Source organism: Lycorma delicatula, chromosome 8 (genome assembly GCF_047948215.1).
Source record: "Lycorma delicatula isolate Av1 chromosome 8, ASM4794821v1, whole genome shotgun sequence".
In the NCBI taxonomy this organism is placed as follows: domain Eukaryota; kingdom Metazoa; phylum Arthropoda; class Insecta; order Hemiptera; family Fulgoridae; genus Lycorma; species Lycorma delicatula.
Window position 1 is genome coordinate 124,961,396 of NC_134462.1, and position 26,207 is coordinate 124,987,602.

Genomic DNA, 26,207 nt, shown 5'->3' on the forward strand with positions numbered 1-26,207 from the left:
CTATTGGACGAAGGCGGAGCTTTATTAACGCTATCCAATCGTATACGACCGTTTGAATCTGTCGATAAAAGCTACGATGGTGTCCTCCATAGTCGGAATACCGGAGCTGAATTCATTTTATTGCCGGGCATAGCGGCGATGTTGTAACGCTGCTTGAACATTACGGTCAGGCTCTACCCTATTCTTTCATGTTGTAAAAATCTTATTATGGTTTCAACATCGGCCATCTTCCAAACAATGTAATAAATAAATACTCCGACAAAAAGAAAGAAATAATTATAAACAAACTGGATTCGTTTATTTTTATTTTGATTATCTACGTAATATTATAATCAGATTATCAATGCTATTCTGCGAACAGACCAGATTTGTCTATGAAATATAATATAAACCAAATACCCTACCCTACCGTCTACAAACAAAATAAATATTGTTGGATTTTGTTTGCTACGTACGAACACTGTATATATTATTTAATAACGTTAAATAATATTAAAAGATAACATTACCAGTAATGCAATAATAAAATTAATAAAACAATCAACATAATTAGTTAATTCAAAAATCTCTAAATTGCTTCCTTCGTAAAATTATCTTTTACTGAGAGTTATTGAATTACTTTACAATGTTTCAGTAAAACTATTTTTCTTTCTTTTATTAGAAACCACTTCTCCTTCTGCATAACTAGGGAGTGTTTTATTATTTTTTGTTACTTTATAAAGACGAAATTATCTACATTTGCTAAAAAATCAGATTTCTGGATTTAGATATTAATTACTTAAAATTTATGGAATCTACTGTAATAAATGTTTATGAGTAAAATATGCAGGGAAAACTATAAAGTACAATCTACATAAACCCTTATAATCGAATGAAATATAAGTCTTCAAGGCGAAATATGCATACAGCCCACAACACCAGCACGCGCTACTAATCAACGACTAATATTTCCTAATGTTTCCTTAAGAAATTCAAGAGCCACTTGAGAACAGTTCAGGAATAACCTCGTTAAAAGTATCCAATTGTTTAAATACCATTTTTTTTATGGGAACAAAAACTGGATAAATCATGTGTGATTATTACCCAGTAGTTAGAGTTGCAACTCCTTCCTTATTATATAATTATTACATTTTAATGTGATGTAAGTATAGAGCGCATGTTTCACTAAAATTGTAGTCAATTTAATTAATAAAAATCCCAATTATGTAATTTCTAGAATAATTCATCTTGGAACAAGTTAGATCATTTATTAACCTGCGGTTGTTTTCTGTTTTTCTATGTGCTCAGAACCTCTTCATTCGTTTTTCAGAAAGTTCAGCTCTGTTTTTCTTGCGTTTTGGCGCTTCTTGGAACATTTTATTTTCATCTTTAAAATGTTTATTTCTCTTACAATTCTTACAGTTATGATCAGTTTTTTTTCCTCCGGGTTGGTCTAGTGGTTAACGTTTCTTCCTAAATCAACTGATTTGGAAGTCGAGAGTTCTAGCGTTCAAGTCCTAGTAAAGTCAGTTATTATTAAACGGATTTGAATACTAGATGGTAGATACCCGTGTTCATTGGTGGTTGGGTTTCAATTAACCACATTTCCCTATCGTGTCTTGACAATTTTTCAATTTTAAAATAAAATTTGTTATTTGGAATTAATCCTAAAGTTTTCCTCTAATTTTCCTTTCTTTTTTCTAGATTTCTAGCAGACTTTTGTCACACACTCTTAAAGTTTCTGCCTCATAAAGTGCTTCCGGCTTTTTCACAGTTTTATAGTGTCGAAATTTTGAGTTCCGCGAGTATTTTTCGTTAGAGTTAATAAAATGGAATCAGCTTTCCCACCTAACTTTTCTCAAACGCGATTTTTTATTCCATTTTAGCAGCTTGTTTTTCTAATTCATTAATTTGTTGTTCAGCTTCTTTTCAGTTTTAGCTAATAACGCCATATCATCTGCGAAAGCTGAACAATTAATCTTTGGTCCTTTAGTGCCCAGTCTTATTCTACTATCTTTGTCAAAATCTTTGTTCCATTCTCTATCTTTTCAAGAACACAGTTAAAAAGTAGTGGAGAAAGTCTATCTCCTTGCTTTAGGTGGGTTTTGATGGTCATCTTATAATTTTAAACAGCATAAAATTATAAAATAAAAGTTGTAAGTTTTGTATGTTCAAAACTACGCTCGAATTTAATAAGAGAAATGAATATAACTTTCAAAAGTAAGAGAAATGAATATAACTTTCAAATTTTGAATTATTTTTCTTTAGCGGTTTAATGACAAAACAATAAATTAATAATTATCAAGAAAATAATGGTAATTTTCAGTTTAATCATCACATAATCTAAATCAAGATTAGGCATGATTTCATTTAAAATAATTCCTAGATAAAATTATATAAAACTCAAATAAAATCTACATACGAGTATATAGACAAACTATGACAAAATGTGAAATAATATATTCTAGAACATTCTGTTTTTACAATTAATAAAGGATATGTTAGAAATTTAAATAATCTCTGGATCAATAAAAGTAGAAAACTTTTAAAATGTTATTGATTGTAATTTTCGGTTACAATTATATTTATAAAATTAATATATTTTCAAAAATTAATATATTAGATGAATTTTGAATTTTTTAAAAACAAATATTATAAATACAACAACTGATCGTCAAAATTATTATTTTTAAATTTTTCATCTAATATATTAATTTGTGAAGGAAATAATTATAATCCATAACATATAAATGTTCCTGATAATGGATTAACATCGGAAAGCGCTCGAACATAATAAAAATAATTGGTAAGTGGAAATTATTAATATTTAAATTTATATCAATACCAACGGGCCATGATTAATAATAAAATTAATTAAAATTACATAAATTTAATTGTTAAAATTGAATATGGATATGAAGATTTTAAATACCAATATTTTGCATAAAACCAGAAATATTATATGCCAGCGGCGTACAAAAGCGATTGAAATGTTTTATCTACTATACGTACTCTGTAATTACGAATAAACTCGAACTAGACACTACATCTATACTGTTACCATTACGAATAGTAGAATAGTATATTCTGATCACACCCGATACGCGGTATTCTAAATGCACATTCGCAAATAGGTTCATTTAGAAAAAACAGTACAGCCCAAATCACAGCCTGCCATACTTATACAGCCTACATTGTGCGGATATATTATATATCTGTACATTTAAAAGCAATTTATCTTTACTGGAAAATTTGTATACATGTTCTTCTTTCGATATAAAAAAGATTTTTGATTTTGAAATAAGTCTAAGCGTATATCTTCATTTTTTACCGAAAAATTAAAAAAATAGAGAGTTTAAAAAAAAATTCAAAATTTATTTTAAAACTTTAAACTTGTAATTTCAATGAAGATATACGCTTAGGTTTGGTGTGTGTAATTTCCATGTAAATATCTAAAAAACCAATTTGCATATTTTTTTAAATTCAACCTTAAATTTGGTAAAGAGAGGTAAAAAATTTCAACAAAACTTGCAAATTTTCCTCTCATTTCCGACAATACTAAACGAGATATTCTCTAGATTGGGACTTACTCTTCAGATAAATATCTTAAAACAATCTTTTTGATTTTTTTTTAAGGGATGCGACGGTCAACGGCGCAGCGGTTCAACCAACGCAGCCGCTGTTATTGTATGTACGGCGCGATTGGCTGCATCTGCTTCCGGTTACTTGACTAAAAAACATAAAAGTAATTAAAAAAATAAATAAATAAGAGAAACGACGTACGATCACTTGCTAATGGTGTTTATCGGGTAACGCTAAGAACCGGGAAAAATACATTTTTGCCATTACTTCTAGATGAAGCCGACTGTATAAGAAACCCACGTTCTTAAATCGCTAAGTTTCGGATCATGTACTAACCAAAGTGTTGCTTTGAAGAAATTACAATACACTGATATTTTTTATAAATTGGACAGGCTTTAATTTCTATTTATCATTAACACAGTTTGAAACTACGAGTATAAAGGGGTTAAAATGGAGTAAAAATGAAATTTAATATTTTTTAATTTCTCGATAAAACATCAACTTGATTTTTGGTGTGTGTAATCTTCGCTGAATATCTAAAAACTAATTTCTAGATTCTCTGAAATTCGACCTTGAAAGGAATGCAGAAAAGTAAAAAATATTTGAACAATGATCGTAAATTTTCCCCATTTTCGACTGTTCTAAATGAGATATTCAATAGATTTGGCTTGCAAATAGAGTTCAGATAAATATTTATGTATATTTCTATCTATCTGTGGCGGCTCGAGTATAAACATTGTGGAACTGCAGCACCCCCTATTTCCACTTGGTATTGTCGATAAAATTTAATATAACGAGTAGTTTTTTAAAATTCTTTCTCTATACTTGTACAAAATACAATTCTTAAACTTAATGTCAGTAGCCATCCTCCAGTTTATGAAAAAGATACAAAAACCTTTGTATGGAACTGTATGCTTTACAGTGGCTGCAGTGCGCATGTGCACATAGGAAGCTGCACGCGAGACTGCGTGGGAGAGAGAGCACTGTCAGTCCCGCATTTTCGATCCTGACTTGCTGGTGGAAGGTAGTTTTATTTAGTCCGCCTGTGTTGTGCTTAAAAACCGTGTACCATATTCTTGAATGTGATTAAGTGTAGAATTAGATTATTATCCTGCTTCCAGCTATTCTATTTGATTCATTTTTTTCGGTTCTTTTAGTTTACAAAAAATCTTAACTTTTCTGGAGCATCATCCCCCTCTAATTTTATCTACGAGTCACCACTGATTTATCTATATATATATATTTTTCATCATCTGTACGTTTGATAATCGTAATTATAAAAATATTTCTCACTGAGCTCTATCACGATATGTATTCAAACGGGTCGTCGGAATTTTTATAAATAATTTTATATTATTTTAATGTATTATATAAATAAGATTAGGGTGTTTTAATATTTGGGGGGAGGGTGTACTATTAAATGCTAAATATTAAAAGTAATTTTACTTACCTGTATGAAAAAACTGTTCAGCGGTGAATTTTCACTGAGTAAATCAACTTTCATAGCCTAGAAGTATTTAAATGCATCCTGAAAAAGAATAAAATAAATAACAGTAATAATAATTACTGTAACGTTTTTGTTAATAGGGTTATTATCAATTTTAAAAACTATATATATAAATATGCTTCGTAAAAACTTTATTCAGTAACTCGTATTACACAGCTCCATCAATGGTTTAATCAGTTAAGAATTCCAAACAATAAACGAGCTAATGTAATATCAAAGAAACCTTTGCGCTCAACCAATTTTTACTTTCTTTTACAAAGTAGGGGAAGTATTGTGATCGCGAAAAATTTCGGTTTTCAGATTTCAACGGAAATATCCATTTTGACATCTCTGAATCCATTCTGACTAGTTTCGGCGTGACGTATGTACGTACGTATGTACATACCTCGAGCAAAACTAAAAAACGATTAGCCGTAGGATTTTGACATTTTGGATTTAGGTCTGCTGTGCACCTCTACTTTTGCTTGCAATCGACTGAACCAAAAGTGGCCAAAAATTTTCAAAAACCAAAAAAAAATTGAATTTTGGACTTTTACTTAACTGCATTAATATGTCCTCATTGAGAGCATTTCAACAATATACCATAAGTGGTACTTATTTTCATTGGTTTCAGAGTTATATCCAAATAAAAGTTTAACTAATGAAATATTTGAATCTTACAAGAAGGCACATCGGTTCGAATCAGACTTTTTTAAAACTTAAATATATTAATTTATTAACCTCTGATTGTAAAACATTTTATGATAAATAATTCAATAATAATAATAAAAATACAGAAGTTAATAAATAATGAAATAATATTTTATGTACTTTTCATTAAAAAAAAAAAATGTGTATAAATAATTTAACAGGCGTACAATGAAGTCATGCGGTGTCCACATCAGATTTTTTTAATTTTAACTGTATGCATGTTAATTTTTTTTATTTATTAGGGGCAAACCTCTTTTTTGTGACATTAAGATTTTTTTTTAATTTTTCGCCCAACTTCGCCCATATGATCACCCAAAACAAGACTGTACTAGTTTAAATTTATTACGATTACAACATAACTTACACTACCAAATAAAATGTAACGAACTGTCACGGGGAAATTATCCATGAGACATAATTAGAACATCATTAGAAGGTGAGGAATCCACGCGTGTTCTAAATGTTGGTAGCAGAAGACAACTTCACGATATCTTCCAAGGTACAATTTAATATAATGCTTCCTGTCGTCGACAATTATCATCCTTCGGCTTGACTTTTTACAAAGCACGTGTAGTAGAAAGGAAGGAATAATTGCTAGAAAAAAATCTGATATGTCATTATTATTATTATTTAAATCAAAACAAGGACATATGGAGCCGGATTAAAAATCGTGTACCAAATTCTTGAATGTGATACAAGTTGTTGAATTACATTATTCTCCTGCTTCCATCTGTTCTATTTGATTCATTTTTTCGGTCCTTTTATTTTACTGAAGACTTCAATCATGGCCTTGAAAAGGCCCAGATTGAAGTCTGGGCTTTTTATGTCCCGGAGCAGCACCACCACTAATTTTAGCTACGAACCACCACTGGATTCAGGGATGGTCAAAATGAACATTTCCGTTGAAACTTGAAGTCTGAATTTTTCGCGATCACAATACTTTTACTTCGTGTAAGGAAGTAAAAAAAAGAACGAATAAATCAACAACCTAATATTTCTTTTACTAAGTTTAATGTCGTTGTATACATCGATTGTTACTGTCTATATCGATCGCCGTCTATGTTAATATCGACTTCATCAGACAGTTATTTAACTTAAATATTAAATTATTATATTATTAAATATTATGGAACTAGTAACGCGTAAACACTTCCAGGACAAATAATAATAACATGTGAAATTTTTTATTTTGAGTTATTATTTAATAAATAATAAGTTACTAAGGCCCACACAAAACGAAGATTGTCTTTTTATTTTTATAGTCAGATTACTTTTAATTATTGAAAGCGCTCTTTCAGTGTCATGAAGAGATTCTTTTGTACTCCTTCAATTCATACATATAATTTATATGTAAAAAAATTATTATATATAATTAGTTTTTACTAAATACCTTCCCTTTCGCCCTTCCAGCGTGTTTTTGGTCAGATTTGGCAATCAAAGAACCCTTGCTTTCCGCCATCTTCTGATCACTACTGTTAAAACAACTAAACCATTTTCATATTCCTTTCACCGACTAAACTAGAAAAGGGAACGAACAAGGAACGTTCTATACACTCGCAGACTAAAAAAAAAACTAATTTCCACCAACACGAGAGGTTCGGCACTGCGGGAACAGTGTTCTCCCTCGCAGTCTCGCGTGCAGTTTCCTATGTGCACATGAGCACAACAGCTAAACACCACGCTGCTGGAGCTGTGAAGCGCACAGTTCCATACAAAGATTTTTGTTGTATCATTTTCATAAACTGCGGGATGGCTACCGATATTAAGCTTAAGGATTATGTATTGTACAATTATAAAGAAAGAATTAAAGAAAAAAGGACTTATTTTATTAAATGTTACCGATAAGAGGAAATAGAGGTTGCTGTGTGTTCCACAGTGCCTATACGCGAGCCGCCACTGGTCTCTACTTATCTTTTAGGTGAAATCAAGCTGTCTTTTGGGTTCTTAAGTACCAAGTGAAAAATACTCATGTTAATAAGTCATATGTTCATGCATTTTTTAGCTTCGTGAGATTACTTGTAGTAGTTATTTTGATTTTTTTTTAATAAAGCTAGAATGTATTTGTTTTTTATCAGTGCGAATACACAATTGATCGGCCCTATGTAACACTTAGATCACCACAATATAACTTTATGCCTACATTATTGAAATTGAGTATTTATTTTGCTGAATAAACCTTTTCCTTTTTTTATGATTTTGAAACCAACGCAATTAACTATTTTTCTGATAATTTTAGGTTGTGTTGTTTAACGTTATTTACTTTTTTCCCAAAGTATGTTTTTGTTAGAGGTATTATATTTAACATTTTGCTTATGATTATAGATGTATCGCAATTAGAAAGTGCTAGTGTTACGTTTTTCAGGGCAGTTGTCAGTTCGATACGAGTTTAACTATTAAACAATGCAATATATATTATAGAACAATAAATTTTTGCTAAGTGTGAGTAGATATGTATGTGACGGTAAGCGGGTCAGTTGTTTTAAGTTTTATACAGAGTAAATTTGATTGAAAATGTTTCCAATTACGACCATATCATCATCCAAAACAATGCCGATTGTTTATACTAGTAGAAATCTAGTATATAATAATGTAGTTGTAGAATACTACTATTACAACTAGCCGGTCAGGGATCGCTTCCCTCGCTTTTCCCACTTCAAGCGCACAGTCTTGTATCCAAAGTGTTCATTTATCCTCATTTTTTGAGAATAATACTGATAAATAACACTTGATCAATTTACCAAATATTATCAGTGTACAGTGTATAATATCTTCAGCGCAACAATTGGATTAACACAGAACTCGAAACTTGCTGATCGGCTAATAAAAATGAGAAACAAATGAAATAAATAAAAAACGAATTATTCGTTTTTCATTTGTTACTTTTTATTTTACGTTAAGTTTTTAACTTTTTTTTCTATTTGTGAACAAGATAATTTAAAGAATGGAATTGTATACAATATTCACAGCTTCTCTCTCGGAATATGTGTATGTATATATATAAATTGTTCCCACAGGAAACTCTGGAGCAAGCAACATACAGTTGCCTATGCGAGAAGCATTGACTCTACAAGTGAGGACCAGCCAAATATAGGCGCTTGAAAGTGATGGGGAAAGTTTAAAGGAATATACGCCGTACCCTGTCGCACCTTTAAAGCTAATTTTCTAAATATTACAAGTATTTTCTGAATTTGATTTCACCGATTTCATCGGTAAGGAACATAATCCGGTTGTTACCGTAAACCCCACCGGTTTGGTCTAGTGGCTAACTCGTCATCGCAAATCAGCTGATTTTGAAGTCGAGAGTACTAAGATTCAAATCCGAGCAAAGGCAGTTATACTTTTATACGGATTTGAATACTAGATCGTGGATACCGGTGTTCTAAGGTGGGTTTCAATTAACAACAGATCTCAGAAACTGTCGGCCTGAGACTGAACAAGACTACACTTCATTTACATTCATACATATCTTCCTCTGAAGTAATATCTTACGGTGGTTCCGGAGGCTAAACCGAAAAAGAGCATTTGGTTGTTACCGTAAGCCATTAAAACGGCTACCATCTTGAAAAGATGAAACATTTCATAACGGTCATAGTTATATGTTCTTTTCAGATTTAAAAAACTTCATGCAAATCAGCTCAATCGGTTGTGTAGTTTTTGCGTGAAAGAGTAACAAACTCACAGTTATCTCTTGATTTATAAATAAATATATATATATATATATATATATATATATATTAAATGTAGTTTACACTATCAACTAAAATCTGACTTACAATCACGGTTATCGAAGACACACATTAAAACATCACCAGATGAGAATGTGGAATTCATGCTTTTCCCAAATATAGAGAAGGCACAGAAAATTTTTCTTCATGATACCTCGTACGACATCTTACAGGGCAGTATACTAGATTTATAGAAGTACATATTGGCTATAAATAAAAGATTGATATATATTCTACAGAAAACTACCGGGTCATTAAAAAAGCACGTAAAAATTTATTGAGGTAACTTACAGATTCAGTTAAGGTCTCATTTCATAGAAAAACAGTAAGTTTTAATTCATGCAGTTTATTAGTACCGAATTTGGCCACCAGTGCTGGCTCCTATATATTAATATATACTGTATGCCTTAACATGTTCCTTTGTGTTTTGGTTTCATGATTTACAGTTAGTAACTGCTGTTCAACAAATTTCGTAGAGTACGGTAGGGAGCCCCTAGCAGGCATACAATTTCACTCTTGGCTTCAACGCGAGACAGGTTGTTCTGCTAAACATACAAAATCACCAGGACACCCACGCGTCCCTGAAGCTGCTGTGGAACAACTCAAAGAAAGGTTTGCGCGTAGCCCGAAAAAATTCAACTCGGCGTGTGCGACGTGAGACTGACATTCCACAAACGACTATTTGGTGCGTATTACGTAAACGACTGCATTTGAAACCATACAAACTAACCGTAGATGCAAATTGATCTCGGTTTAGAACTTAAAGGTTCTAAATAAATATCTAATTTGTTTGTGAAAACTAGCGTATGGCACCAAAACACAACACCAATTACACTGAAAAATTGCAAACAAAGATTTAAAAATTAATATAAGTTACTGATTCTGGAGTCGCCATCAGGAAATCTTCAGGAGTCCCTTCATAAGCTGTCATAGGGCAAACTTTTGTGATGTGTTTAACAGTTTGATTTTCACCACACTCACAAAGGGGCGTTGGTGTTTTACCCCATTTATGCAGGAAATAGGCGCAACTACCATGCTGAGTTCGTATTCGGTTTAGCGTTGACCGTGTCTTACGTAGCAAGTCAAAACCCGGCGGCCTTTGAGTAATACATGGGATTTGGTTATTCTGCTTTGTGGTCCATTTTTGACGCCAGGCGTCAGTTAGGTTAAATGCTTCCTTTGTGGCAGCAATTGCTGTTTTGATAGGCGGCTTTCTAGAATGAAGGCGACCACGATTGGCATCCTCAATGTCCTCATGTATCGGTAGGTTTCGATTCTCCATAATCTTCTTCTACTCTCTTACAAGAGCGTTCATACGGCGCAGGTTTGGGGGTGGTATGGGGCTCAATACTGGGTCTCATTCCACGGGAGTAGATCTGATAACCCCGGCAATCATTCTCATAGTGTTATTAAGTTGAGCATCAATTCTATGAACATAAGGGTTGTAAGTCACACTGTCGCACAATATTCAGCAGCCGAGAAGACCAGGTTCAGACCCGATGTGCGCAGAGTGGAAGCCGATGCTCCCCACGTTGTTCCACAGAGCCTATGTATAATATTGTTTCATGCTTTCAATTTCTCTGCAGTTTTCATTAGGTGCTCCTTAAATTATCTATCACGTGTTACGCCTAGGTATTTTCGTGTCTTATTGTGAAAGAGCCATATATTCTCGAATAGAATGATTGTACGATTAATGTATATAAATCATACTGGTATATTTTGACTGCTTCATTTTGCTTTCTTTTAAATCTAGAAAAGAAATTATTTTGTTGGAATCACTCTTGAGAAAGAATACGTTTTTTTTAATAAATTCTGTGTGATTTTGCTATTCAATATGTACGCAGAGATTTCTTTGTCTATCTCGATATATATTAGATTATGGATGATTTCTTTTTGTTTCACAGCATTGAACATTTTTAAGTACTACTTGTCCTACTTTGGTGTTGCATTTGGCCAAGATTATCCATATAGGTTTTTTATAGTGGTCTTTAATGTTTAGAACGAGAATTTTTTTTTACTAAATAAAATAAATAAATTTATTTAGATTTTTTTTTTTATTACGAAAGAGCGGGCATCAGCAGCTGAAAAATGAGTTAAAAATATTTCATTATTTTTTTTAAATGAAATACGTATTTGAATATAGTGGTATTTTAAATTGTATATTAGATAGTACGTAATTCAGTACTTAAAAATTAAATTATGAATAGATAAAACGGAAGTTGCATTATAACGAACTTAAATAAATATAAGGAATTAGATCACTAAAACAAAGATTTTAGAGAAGAGAAATGTCAATAAAACTGACAAATTAATATACAAAATTAAATTATAAAATCAATTATCTCTCACATCAATAAAAGTCAATATTTGACATATAAAATAATAATTTAATATGTAAAACAATACGTTTAGAAAAGTTAGTTTTCATTGAAGAAAAGTTTTACAATAAACAGGCTTATACGAAATAGTATTATTAAAAAGTAGTTATTTTAATGAATCGTTTTGACATATGTCAATTTGTCAATTAAATTCTGTTAATATGTTATTCAGTTAAAAAGTTGTAAAGATATTTTGTTACATTGAATGCATAACACTATTTAAATACGATTTTATTAACATAATCTATTTAAGCTAAGCTATTGTATTAAATTTTATGTTAACATAAATGTTCTGTCACCTTGTCATATTAGTCTTATTTTGTTTTTGTACGGTAGCGTTCTCAAAAACATATATATATATATATATATATATATATATATATATATTTTTGTCTTCAGTCATTTGACTGGTTGGATGCAGCTCTCCAAGGCCAATCGTTTCATTTCGGTATACCTCTTACATTCTACATCCCTAACAATATGCTTTACATATTCCAAACGTTGCCTGCCTGCACAATTTTTCCCATATACCTGTCTCTCTAATATCAAAGCGACTATTCCAGGACGCCTTAAAATGTGGCCTATAAGGCTTCATTTTCTTCTTTTAGCTTCATTTTTCCAAAATGTTTCTTTTTTCATCAATTTGCCGCAATATCTCTTCCACCCGTCACTTTATCCGCCCATCTAATTTTTAACATTCTCCTACAGCACCGCATTTCAAAAGCTTCTAATCTTTTCTCTTCAGGTACTCCGATCGTATAGTTCTACTTCCATATAAGGCTACGCTCTAAATATATTCTTTGAAAAATGCTTTTCTGATGTTTAAACTAATTTTTAATGTAAGCAAATTATATTTCTAACTGAAAGCTCGTTTCGCTTGGGGTATTCGCCATTTTACATCGCTCCTGCTTTATCCATCTTTAATAATTATTTTTCTCAAATAGCAAGGTTCTTCTACCTCCATAGTCTTTTCTCGTCTTATTTTTATATTCAGTGGTCCATCTACTTTATTTCTTCTACACTTCATTACTTCTTAAGTATAATTAATTCAAGGCTACACTGTGTATATAATCTCGATTCATAATTGTATAAAATAAAGTTCCACTTACGAACAATGTTAAAAGTATATATCCGAGTACTTTCGGAGCCGTTACTCCATCATCCGGAATTTCCAAAAAAAAAGTTAATTATAATTCAAATGTATAATTGTATTTAAATTAAAATTGTGTTACGTTCGTAATAGTCGGTCGTCGAGAAATAAAATTAATGACCTTAACGTCATGTTCGTGAGATGTTTGCGACTATTATGAAATAAAGTATTATTTAATATTAATAATGTACATTAATATAGTATTTAAACAGAGAAAATAACAACAGTATTGATTACCGACATAAAATTTAACAAACATTTTATTATTAATAAAATCGATATAGACATTTTTAAAAAGCCAACAAAACAAAATAATATAATACATTTTAAATCTTTCCATCCTTGGAATCAAAAAAATGGCAACCTTTTAATTCATTAATTTATAGAGCGTTAAAATATAATATAAAATTAAATAATAAAATGAATAATATTAAATATATAGCTTTAAACAATGGATATGATACTAAATTAATACATAAATTATATGAAAGAATAAAAAATAAATGCACATAAAAGACAAAATAAAGCTAATGAACAGGAATATAATAAATGAATACGATAAAATTGAATACAATATAAATTATAATAAAATATTTAACACTTTTAAATTAAAAAACAATAAATATTATAATACATAAATAATGAAGACCCTTTTATTTCAATAAATCAAGATAATAATCATAATTTAGAAAAACAAGGAGTGTATAGAATTAAATGCGAAAATTTTCAAAATATATTGGAATGACAATGACAAATTGTTCATTCGCAGTTAGAATTAAAGAATACATTAATTGTATAATTAAAAATAATAAAGAAAAATCTGATTTCACTAAACACATTTTAGAAACTGGACATAATTATAACCCTAACGAATATATTAAAATAAATAATAATTATTATAAAACCAGTATTTTAGAAAAATTTCATACGTATTTGAATAATAATAAATTGATGAATGAACAGGTTAGATTCGCTAATGATATCATTTATACACAAATTATATATGTCATATATATATGAATTATATATATATATATATATATATATATATATATATATATATATATTATAAATATTGATTTAACAAATTTTGATGTTTTGAGGATTATTGAATTTCGATTTGACGTTGACTTCATCAGAAAAGTTTTACTAAATCTAAGGTCATTGTTTAATCTGGCTGTGTCCTTCGAGAACTCTGTTCATGAGAGCAAAGTAGCACTCGACAGACATTGAATGGATTTAAAATATCCTGAACTAAAAATTTTCATTAGGGTATAAGCCTTAATACATAATTGGCATAGATTGGAATTTCAATTTAATATTATTTTCATAATTAGGTAGACAAAATCACAGAAAGAAGAAGAACTTACTCTACAGCTAATAAAATTTATATTGTAGATAATGTAAATCTACGCCAGAACGTTCTTAAAAGACTAAAACCAGCTTTTGATTATTATGCTTAAAATGATTTTAAAAACCATTATAATCGGTAACAAGATTAAAATATGTAATTATAGCAATGTCAAAAAATTAAATGATGAAATTCTTGGAGTTCGCTTTTTGGAAGCAAAGTAGTTTTTGAACAACTTCAATATTCTCCTGATTTCATTAAAAGTTTGATTCTGGGGGGAACACATCCTTTATCTAACCGCTTTATTTTACACATAATTACTAAAAATCTATATTCCAATATTTGATGTTCTATATATGCATGCGCACTGGTGGTACGTAGCGAAATTATTGTATTGCTCATTTTTTTATTTTGTATAATTTCTGTTTTACGTTATTAATTTAATTAAATTTTTATACGCAATAAAATTGTACTTGAATTGTACATTCTACAATTTTAATTATTAATATAAGTGCTTTTTGAAAACAATAAACTATTTTAAATATAAGGAGTATTTCTTCCGACATTTGTAATTATAGTGCTACTAACAATTTATTTTTTGTTAATTTTTTATTTTTTATTTTCGTAAGAAAATATATAATTTATAAGATATTTTATAGAAGCAAGTCAATTGGGTGTTGGAAAATAAGGAAGTGGATGATGAATTTAAACGGAAAATAATCTTCAGTGATGAGGCTCATTTCCAATTTAACAGCTTCGTGAATAATCAAAATTGTCGAATAATTTTTTCCAGTGAAAATACAAAGGTAGTTCACACACTTCCACAAAAAGTTAATGGTACGGTGCTCAATTTGTGCTGAGGGAGTAATCGGATTCTATTACTTATAGAATGACGCTGGTATTACTCTTGATGTGAATGCTGTTTATTATCGTGCGATGTTCGATAATTTTTTTTTTTAATCTTAGTTAGGGGATATATGGTTTTTACCGGATGGTGACGCGTATGCTAGTAACCTACAGACGCTCCTAGAGATGAAGAATAAAATGCGCCACTGAATTGAAAAAAAATGATACAGATATATGAAAATTCTATTAAAAACCGACGAACCCATGGTGGTAATTTGGCTGACATATTATTCCATATTTAACCTCCTTCGTTGCTATTATTAAGATAATTAAGAACACAATGATTTACATGTTTGTATTATTTGTATGTTGATTACCTTTTTTTAGATTCATTCTTTATCATTTGTTGACGCGTTTTGGAAAACTTCACTGTCAAAATTTATTGTACTCGTGTATATATATATATATATATATATATATATATATACGAACCCGAACCAGTTAACGTAACCGTTGGCGCAGATTCGTAAGCAGATCCCGTAAGCGAATCAGCTAACGGAATCATACCGGCAAGCGGATTCGCCAGGGCGCAGACTTTTCCAAAAGCGTACAGCCCAGCGTTTGCGCTCCTTTACTCCGTAAAAAGTTGTCTAACGTAGACGTCAAAGTTAAAGCGGTAAACAACCCCTTTGTCTTTGCCCTTTTCTTAACAATGTCTAAGAAACTACTTTTATTGTGATTCCACGCACGATCGCATTAACCGTCATAGAAAACGTATAGAACGTTCCATAGCGAAATAATTCGTAATATTGTTTTGAATTTAACAAACATCATCGAATACCATTATCCAGTTTGGTTTAGTTTCTTCGGGAGGAATAATTTCTGATTGTTATCCAAAATGTAATAATTTGTACTTTCAATGTCACAGATTAAACTTCTTGTAGAAATTTATAGTTCGATAAAATGATCTAGAAAACACAATAATGTAAAAAATACATTCAGTTAAAACCCAAACCATTATGATCAAATAATTTAAAAAAACCGCGTTTTTTCTTACCACAAAGAAGGCGCTACAATTAAACACTTGTTACTGGGAAGCAAATTGCTACGTCGTTTTTCATTTTATCCTAACACCTTTTGCGATTAGTTATCAAAATGACACACTGAAATTTTATCTTGTTCCTTAAATTTAATTTTAAAAAATCACACGTTCTTAGCAAAGATTCTGCTTAGGTCAACCCAAAAGTCGTGACCCATTATTCCCTCATCCTACAAACGGTTGTTCCCTTTACATTTTAAAATTTTGAGTGTTATTTTAAACCATTCCACTATAGAATCTTTCCTATGATTACAAGTGGAATAATGATTAAAAATATGAAATTTACTTATTAAATTAACAAAACATCGATTTCTTCCGAAAAACTGACGAAGAAATCTTTTTAATAATGAAATTGGTGAGGTTTGAACATCGATAAACATTCCCGAATACATATAAAAGTTATAAATAACTTTTATAAAAAAGGAAAAGGTAAAGGGAAGTGTACACTTAATGATTAACAAAGACATGTGTTAACCTTGCCACTGAAAAATTCATACCGCATAAGCCACAGAAAAAGAAGGAAACCATGAATCAATTACTACTGTACAGAAATGGCAATTAGGTTTTGATGCTCTTGAACAAAATTACATATGTAAAAATATGTTTAAATTGGTAGAGAAGACAGAGCTTTTTTGAATAAATATATCTTAAGTGAAAAGTACAACAAGAACTTCGATGATAAAGAGACGTATACAGTTACTGGACCTAGTACAAGCAAGTAGACTTCGGTTTAATTTAATAATAAAATAATATACATTTGTATTTCTTTTTATTATAATTTTTTGTGTGTAAATTTAAGTTACATTACTTCAAATTATTTTTGTTACATTCTTAAATACGTTTTAAGTATGTTTTATTAGTGTGTTCTTATTCATTGTTTAAATTCCTGTAATATTACTGTTTATATTTAATAAGAAAATTCAATTCACATATTTATATTAAAAAATTCATTCCAAAATATTATTTGGAAAACCTTTACCATGCTAACATAAACAAGTCAACACGTCCTCACTTTTGGCGGTCTATCCGCTTTTTTCAAGGTAAAGTCCTCAGTAACACTGAAAAGATTACGGTAAGCCTACTTATACTATGCATTCTTGTAGCTAAACAGTTGAGTAGTCTGAATAGAAGGACGGGGGGGGGGGTCATTGACCACATAATCTCTAATGAAAATTGCCGCAAAGTAAGCCTAATTATTTTTATGGGGTACGTCATGCCTTTGGAAACCACTTCCATGTTGGTTTACTTGGAATTTCTCCCGCCAAAATCCCATTCGCCCTAAAGCATAAGACCGAATGACTGTACCAGAAACGTCTCAAAACAGTTTAGCGACCGGTATTCTAACTAGCTTCTAGAGCTAATCTAAAAACGTGAGCGGAATAAGCGTGGTATCTGATACACCAATCACTTGCGTGTCCCACCGCCCACAAGCCATATATCACTAAAATTGGTAGGCGCACCCCGTCAACTACTAAAAAGTATAGTTCATCGATAATTAAATTTATCTCGTCAAAGACAGAAATTCGCTGCCACGCCTAGGCCGCTGAATGACAGCAAGTACCTGTCCACCATTAAAGCGCTTGGAGCTTTAATCTAACTGATAGCCAGCCATACCTCTCGGTTTAGCTTTCTACAGCAGCGCGATAGGTGTCTTTTCCCTTAGACAAACTACTGATGTCGGTTGAACAGAGCAACCGCATCAAGGAACTCCCACACGGTCCGACAATGCGGCTCTCGCCACATTGACTCGCCGCTTGTGAGTGGCCAACTTTCCCCTTGACCTCTAAGTTCCAGGGTAGCGTGAGTTCTGGCTCTTCCCAAGAGCTGGGCAGTCGAACATCATGTGTTCGTTCGATCGGACCTCCCTGCAGACACATAGCTCATTAACTGCCAGGCGCAACCGAAACAAATACTGGTTTAAATTACAGTGACTAAAATAACTACCGAAACGACCTGAAATTGATCAAGGTAGTATTTTTTAAAAATATTAACATCATTAGTCGCAAATATAAAAAAAGACTAGAAAATCGTGTTTTTCAGAGGTTTTACATAAATAACACTTTTGTATTTTTTTTATTTTTTTTTTAAACGAGTTAACAATTTAAAAATTTTAACTTAAAAGAATTTTTATTTTGGTAGAAAAAGTTGTAACAACTTTAACTCGGGTAACATTTTTCGTTAACTACACTATAATCCTATTAAAATAATTGTTTTTTAAACAACATGACCTTAAACTCAACTGTTTTAATTTTTTTTAAATCTGAACCAAATATTTTTATTAAAGTAGCAAGTATTTGTATTTTAGTGAGGCAGTACATACATGTGTCGATACGTATCACGAATATAAGTGCACGTAGAAAAGCGTACCTCATTCTGGCTGGTAAACAGATTATAAAGTACGTATAAAAATAAAAATAACAGCGATAATATATTTAAAAAGGTTGTACTTTTATTTATAAGTGATTTGTATTCAATTGATCTACAAGTTTTTCTACGGCCATAACTCATTATTATATGACATATGCCTTGACTTGGACCATATGACTGATGTATGTATCCAGTTATATATTCTTTGTTGCTAGACATTATGATTTATCATCGAGTATTTACAAAGTCTTGACTCGAGCGATAAAAAAAGATAATGAATAAAAAAAAAGATAAAAAACATACGTATAAATCTTCTCCAATTGTTTTTAACATAACTTAACACCTGTAGATTTATGTCAATATAGTCAGTGTTATGATTGTATACTATTTTATTTAAATTTTGTTTTTCTTATTCGTTCGTAATGCTCGCACTTGTTTTTGTTTGTTTAAAATTTTCTTCTTATGTATAGAAAAATTCAATAACGGATATTTAAATTATTTGTTAAAATTTTTTCTTTGATTATTTTTAAATGGTGCTTTTCAAAGATCATAAGTAAATATGTTTGTTAAACAGAAACGTAAATGATTTTTTATCGTCTTTATGACAAGATTATTAAATTAACTTTATTATTTAGTTAAAGTAATATATTTTATCATATAATTAAGGAATAATAATTTAATATTAAACTAATTAGGCTATATTATAAAAACACTGATTTTGAAAAGGAATCTTTTACCCTCGACTTAGATCGAAGTATATCATTTGTATAATAAACCGGCTGAAAGATTCATTTCTTTCGTTTCTTTTGTGTTTAGGGGGTTACTGAAGTTGAAAATTACAATTTTAACTTTAAAAAAAAACTTGAACTTTTTTAACTACATGAACCTGTAGAAAATTACAAATTATTTCACATAATTATTTTTTAAAAAAGGATAAATATAACCCCAATAATGTGTGCAGAAGTGGTAAAAATTACGTTCTAGAAACTTTCTTAAAACTTCTGAAGTACAGGTGCTATTGTTTTAGTTTTTTCAGACAAATGTTTTCGAGAGTAATTCTTATCATTATCAGACACAAAATCCCAACCAATGGTATTCGTTGTTTTTAACCAATCATAAGGTGAGAGTAATTCTTATCATTATCAGAAACAAAATTCGAAGCAATCGTATTCGTTGTTTTTTAACCAATCATAAGGTGAGAGTAATTCTTATCATTATCAGAAACAAAATTCCAACCAATCGTATTCTTTGTCTTTTAACGAATCATAAGGTGAGAGTAATTCTTATCATTACCAGGGACAAAATTCGAAGCAATCGTATTCGTTGGTTTTTTAACTAATCAAAAGGTGAGAATAATTCTTATCATTATCAGACACAAAATTCCAACCAATGGTATTCGTTGTTTTTTAACCAATCATAAGGTGAGAGTAATTCTTATCATTATCAGACACTCCAAGCAATCGTATTCTTTGTTATTTAACCAATCATAAGGTGAGAGTAATTCTTAACATTACCAGGCACAAAATTCCAACCAATCGTATTCTTTGTTTTTTAAGGAATCAAAAGGTGAGAATAATTCTTATTATCGGGCACAAAATTCCAACTAATCGGATTTTTTGTTTTTTAACGAATCATAATGTAAGAGTAATTCTTATCATTATCGGGAACAAAATTCCTACCAATTCTTGTTGTTTTCAACATAAGGTGAGAGTACGAGAGTTATTTTTTCATGGTCCGATCGGTCACGTAATTAAAACCACATTCTTTATTTGTAACAAGTACTTACATAGTTACGCTATTTCTCTACATAGTCGCCCCTCCGATTAAGACATTAATGGTACCAACTTTGCAATACCCTCGTCATAGAACGGCGTGTCATAAAACACGCCTGTGTTTTCAGCCATGTTTCTCAATGGTCTCCAGCTCGACATCTGTGCCAAAATGTTCTCCTAGCCAGCGTTTCATGTGATCAAAGAGGTGAAAATCGGATGGAGTCAATTCCGGGCTGTATGGTTTGTGAATAAGAATAAGCGGAGAGGAATGCTGTCATCAGGCGTTGTCTTTCTCCATGACAATCCTCGGCCGCACACTGCAGCTGTAACAATGAAACTCCTGCAGCATTTTCGTTGGGATCTGTTTGATCACCAACCATACAGCCCGGACGTGGCTCCATCCGATTTCACCTCTTTGATCTCATGAAACGCTGGCTAGGAGGACAATATTTTGGCACAGACATTGAGCTGCAGACCAGCGTAGAAGCATGGCTGAAAACATAGGCGGCTGCGTTCTATGACGAGGGTATTAGAAAGTTAGTACCACGCTACGACAAATGTTTAAATAGGAGTGGCGATTATGTAGGGAAATAGCGTAACTTTATTAGGAAATAGCGTAATTTTTTATCTTCACTGTGGTTTTTATTTCGTGACCGATCGGACCTTGAAAAAAATATCCCTCGTATTTTAGCTTATCTACGCTCCTTTGATGCATCTTGATGCATCTCTGATTTATCTTGTTTCGGACAAAGAGATCAAAAGCGAGACTTGTAAACTTTCAAACGACACTAATATCTCTGATTTACCTTGTTTCGGACAAAGAGATCAAAAAACTAACTTTCTGAGCAAAATGTCTTAAGACTTCGCTCTAAAAAATATTATTTTTAATGAATTTTAATTGTTTTACATTAAAATAATAACATATTCACATTCTACAGATTTTGTTGTATTAAAACGATGAAAAAAGAAATTTGCCAAATTTTTTTTGTGTTGAATTTAGAAAACATAATTATTAAGTTAAGAATAATTTATTACCAGCTGTTAATAAAATTTACGTAACTTATTTTTGTTCAGTGCAATTTGTGTTAAACAATATAGAAGAATAAATTAAAAATAAATAGAAAGAAAAACACATAACGTATAAAATATATATAATATAAACAAATTGTAAAAAGTGGTTGAATTGAATTTATTAATTTATTATACAACTAAACCCATATCATATTTTGTTTTATTTGTAAAGAATCATCTTTCTATAAACGGTAGGTTTGTATATTACGACTATTAGATCGCTTTTATTCAACGCCTGAAGCAGCGATCGATCTTCGATTTAAGATGAAGGAATGTAACAGAAGATATTATATTCAAATTGTTTTTGTTGTTAGTTTGTTTATTTATTAAAATATGAACAACAAGAGTTTGTTATTATTGTTACTAAAATAACAAATAGAGTATAAAGGATTTAAAGGACAACATAAAAACAGGTAGGGCGGAATGTATATAAGTTAAATATATCTTAAAAAAAAATATATAAAAAAAGAAGTCGGAGTGAGACACGAGCTAAATATAAAGCGAGAAAAAGAGAGAAAGATAAACGAAGATGTAAAAGGGAATGTAAACTATGTTCGAGTAGATCCAGAAGTATAAAAGTACATACAAACACACACACACAAACCTCCCTATCAATTAGTACCGCAATACAGGGGCATAACTCCTGTCAATTATACATTTATTGATCATGCTATGCTAATCCTTTTATATGACTTATGCTTACTGCCTTAAGTGAGGTTCGATTTTATTTACTTCAGCCCATGCGAGTATTTAATGCACGGATGATATGCGTTTAACTGGCTAAGTTAATTCGTATTATATTCGAGAATGTTATTTTACGTAAAATAATAATAATGATTAAAAAAAAAACACATAAATTTATCATATTTATATACAATTCAGCATATTACCAAACGTAATAAATAGAGAAAAAATAAATAATAAAAAGGGGAAAACAACAAACACCGATTGCCTAAAAAAATTCAAAACCTTCCCGTCTAGAGAGCGCCATATTAATGTTCATATGTTTATATGGGACATTGATGACATTAAATTTTCAACTTAAAGGTCTAGGGACTGAGTCTGTAGAGCTGGGTCTTAATATCTTGATATTTCACCTAATTAAGGTCATATTTTCTTAGGCACATTTATTATTTGCAAAAAAAAACTTTTTTAAAATGTAAAAAAGTAATTCGGTCTGGCCGGGTCTCGAACTCGATGCCCCGGTTGACTTGGTACCTGATGCGTTAAGCCTCACGGCTACACCGGTCATCCAACCATACAAGCGAAAATTGTTCTAAGTTGTGAAATTACATTAGTTTAGTTAAAGCCGACCGTCGCCGCTGGTACCGCCACACCCGCGCGATTTAAATACGTTATGCGCGCTCGCTTTGTTTAGAATCATTGAATGATAAAATATTTCGATAGAGTGTGAAACAATCCACAGTTGTACGACTTTCCCGGAACGCGGCTTTAACCGCGTGACGGGAAATCGTACACTTACACGGACGTTTCCCGTTCTGTGTTGAACAATTGTGTTATATACTTTTTTCAAAAAACATAACATCTGAGGTAACAACGTGTTCGGTGTTTATTATTCTTCCCTGATTTTTTATTATTATTTTTTTTTATTTACTACCTTCGGGAAATACGCTTAACTGTATCTCCTGTATTCTTCATGAAATCCAACGTAAAACAGAAAAGATTGGTGACGAAAAACACGGTTTTTGTTTAGAAACTTTGATAAACCCACCGGGTTGGTCTAGTGGTTAACGTTTCTTCCTAAATCAACTGATTTTGAAGTCGAGAGTTACAGCGTTCAAGTCATAGTAAAGCCAGTTATTTTTACACGGATTTGAATACTACATCGTGGATACCGGTGTTCTTTGGTGGTTGGGTTCAATTAACCACACATCTCAGGAACGGTTGAACTGACAATGCACAAGACTACACTTCATTTACACTCATACATATCATCCTCATTCAATTTAAAAAAGTTAGATTGTTTTTGAAAAATGCCGCGTCTCTTCACTTACACAGAATACGCTAATATGACTTGTATACGGATTTTGGTATGGAAGTGCTTCAACTGCGGTGGAATAATACCGACGTAGATATCCTGGACGAGTAGTTCTGGTCGGATGGGTCGGACGTAGAGGGCCGTTAAATTGCCACCTAGAACCTAGATAACCGGACCTTACTCCCTTAGATTAATATTTGCGGCGATTGATAAAATGCAAGATATACAAGCAAAAAGCAGACAAATGTTATTAATTGATCGCTTGAATCTCAATCTTGAGATTCATGCTGCCTATAAATTTGTAGTACTAAAAACAGCTGTTTTTAATTTTTACAAATTCTTTTTGTTTTTGTTTTCATATACTTTATTACACGAATTTTCTCAAAAATTAAATTCTTTAAAAGTTTTGATAATAAAGTTTACGCATTTATTAATCATCTAACAAACTTATTGTACTTCAAACCCACCAAAAACGTTTTATATTTTACGTTAGATATCGTGAAAACTACGGTAGATACAGTTCTGGGACCTGCTTTATTCGATTTTCCAGGTGAAAAAACATACATAAAATTTCCCCTTTTGTATAACGTCTTAAAAATTATAACCTCATTTCACCGGGGAACTGAAACCCGGGCGAAATTTTTCGCTAGCCATAATTCGATAACAAAGCGTTTTCGGACATATATTTCTACGAATGAATATCTTTCCTTATTTCAAACTCTAGAATCAGTTTCCAAATTATTTTCCTTTCCTCTCGTTTTTTTAGTGTAAATTTTATAAATTTTTCGAGCAAGATTCATTTAGTATTTTATTTTTTGCCAAAGAAAATCAATGACTATTTTTCTTGTACAATTTTCATGAATTGCTATTAATTTTCCAATTGAAATTTTTGGTTACTTTTCCCACAAAAAAAGTCAAAAAGAATAATTTTTAATAGCGATATAAATTATTAATACATAAAATATTTAAAAATATAACGTTAAAAAAAATAAAAATCAACGCGTAATATATTAATGTCTAATTTATTATTTGTAATACAAACCTAATATAAAGGAACTTGGATTTTATATCTTAGTGCTTAAATGTAAGGCAACAGAGACTAAACCAGGTACGGGTGGATGAACTCTCAGTCTAGTGTAATGAGGGTGTTGGAAGGAAAGCAATATCTATCACCTGAGGGAGTCTATGCGCCTGCCTCAACCCTCCCAGAACATCCCGTTCCACGTTTCTTTTGTATTCCCACACACATTCTTTCATTTCGCAAAACATTTTCTTTCTTTTTTTAAATGTAGTAACATATAAACTTCTGACTTCCGTTTAAAAATTAAATTAACTTTCAATTCGCTTAAACATTCCATTATATATACTTACAAAATATAAAAATATGAAATTAATAGTTACAGTGACGTAAAATAGAATTAAAAATCATGAAATTTTTCTATAACTTTACACATACTAACAAAAAATATTCAGTTCCGCATAATTCATCTCTTTTTCTCAAAAATAACCCGTATTTATAAAAAAAAAGCAGAAAAATACTATATTTGTCGTAGAATAATTCTAATTTACATCATTGTAATACTTACGTATGAAAATACAACTGTTTAAAAAAAATACACAGCTGAGTTAATAGAGATTTTAACCTCAAACTAGCGGACACCATCGATTAACTAATTAATTTGTTAAATAACAAATTAAGGAGACATTTTTAGTTTTTTTCCAACATCGGCTTTATCATTAATCGCATGTAAAAATAAAAAGCACCAGTAAATAGCTGAGGAAAATTTGCATAAAAAAACATCTGGAGTACGTTTTTTTATGAGCAAAACTAAGAGCGCTAGCGAATTTTGTTTATTGCGCGCCCTCGAATTACGCAACCTACGTTAACAACTATTAGCGCGATTTTGATGCTTATTGTAAAATTCGCTACAATAAGCATCAAAATCGCGCTAATAGTTGTTAACGTAGGTTGCGTAATTCGAGGGCGCGCAATAAACAAACTTCCATAACTCTGTTCCCATTAGAGATACATAAAAAATTGAAAAAGGTAAAAAATTCATAAAATCCAAGGCTATAAATTTTCTTGGTATTTTTCATTTTTGATGGTCCATTAATCCGGATCTACTGTGAAATTTTCACAAGTTGTTTATAAAACGCCTACAACAATAAACAAATTGCAAAAAATAAAAAAGTCAATGTAGCATTCTGTTCTTGAGCTTACTCATCTCCATAAGGGATATCTCTGTTTATCAACATCTGAAAGTTGCATTTTTTTATAAAAAGCGTTCTTTATACCTTGGCTAACGCTCAAAACCGATCATTCTGTTAATATAAATATAAAAATATTTTAATTGTTATTAGTAAACACATGAAAATAATGCTATAAAAAATTAATGAAAACAAATATTTTTATGCTACTTCGTAGATTTATGTAAAAATACGTCGTTTATCAATACTTAAACATTTGTCCAATTTTTTCGTTACATACTTTTCCGTAACCTTTCTAGTCTCTGTTGAATCAGCTAACAGTCTGAAATTAATTTATATTTTGATAAACTGAAATGCAGAAGTAGTTTTAGATAAAGAGAAGTGGACACGTTTTCGAGTGAACTGCCATGAATAATTTTTAATTATTCATATTCTGTTTTTAACAGGCAGGTTGAAGAGTCCTATTGACCTGTGTTAAGTACA

General features: G+C 31.0%; 1 protein-coding gene across 3 annotated transcripts in view; it reads right to left on the reverse strand.

Annotated features, from left to right (window-relative positions):
- Nucleotides 1-26,207, reverse strand: part of Awh (LIM/homeobox protein arrowhead) — a 455,485-nt gene that overhangs the window by 244,503 nt on the left and 184,775 nt on the right. For all 3 annotated transcript variants that reach the window (XM_075372512.1, XM_075372511.1, XM_075372515.1), the window contains exon 4: nt 5,012-5,089. In XM_075372512.1, coding sequence (XP_075228627.1) covers nt 5,012-5,065 — 54 coding nt within the window. In that variant the 5' untranslated portion in view covers nt 5,066-5,089. The remainder of the gene's footprint in view (nt 1-5,011; nt 5,090-26,207) is intronic.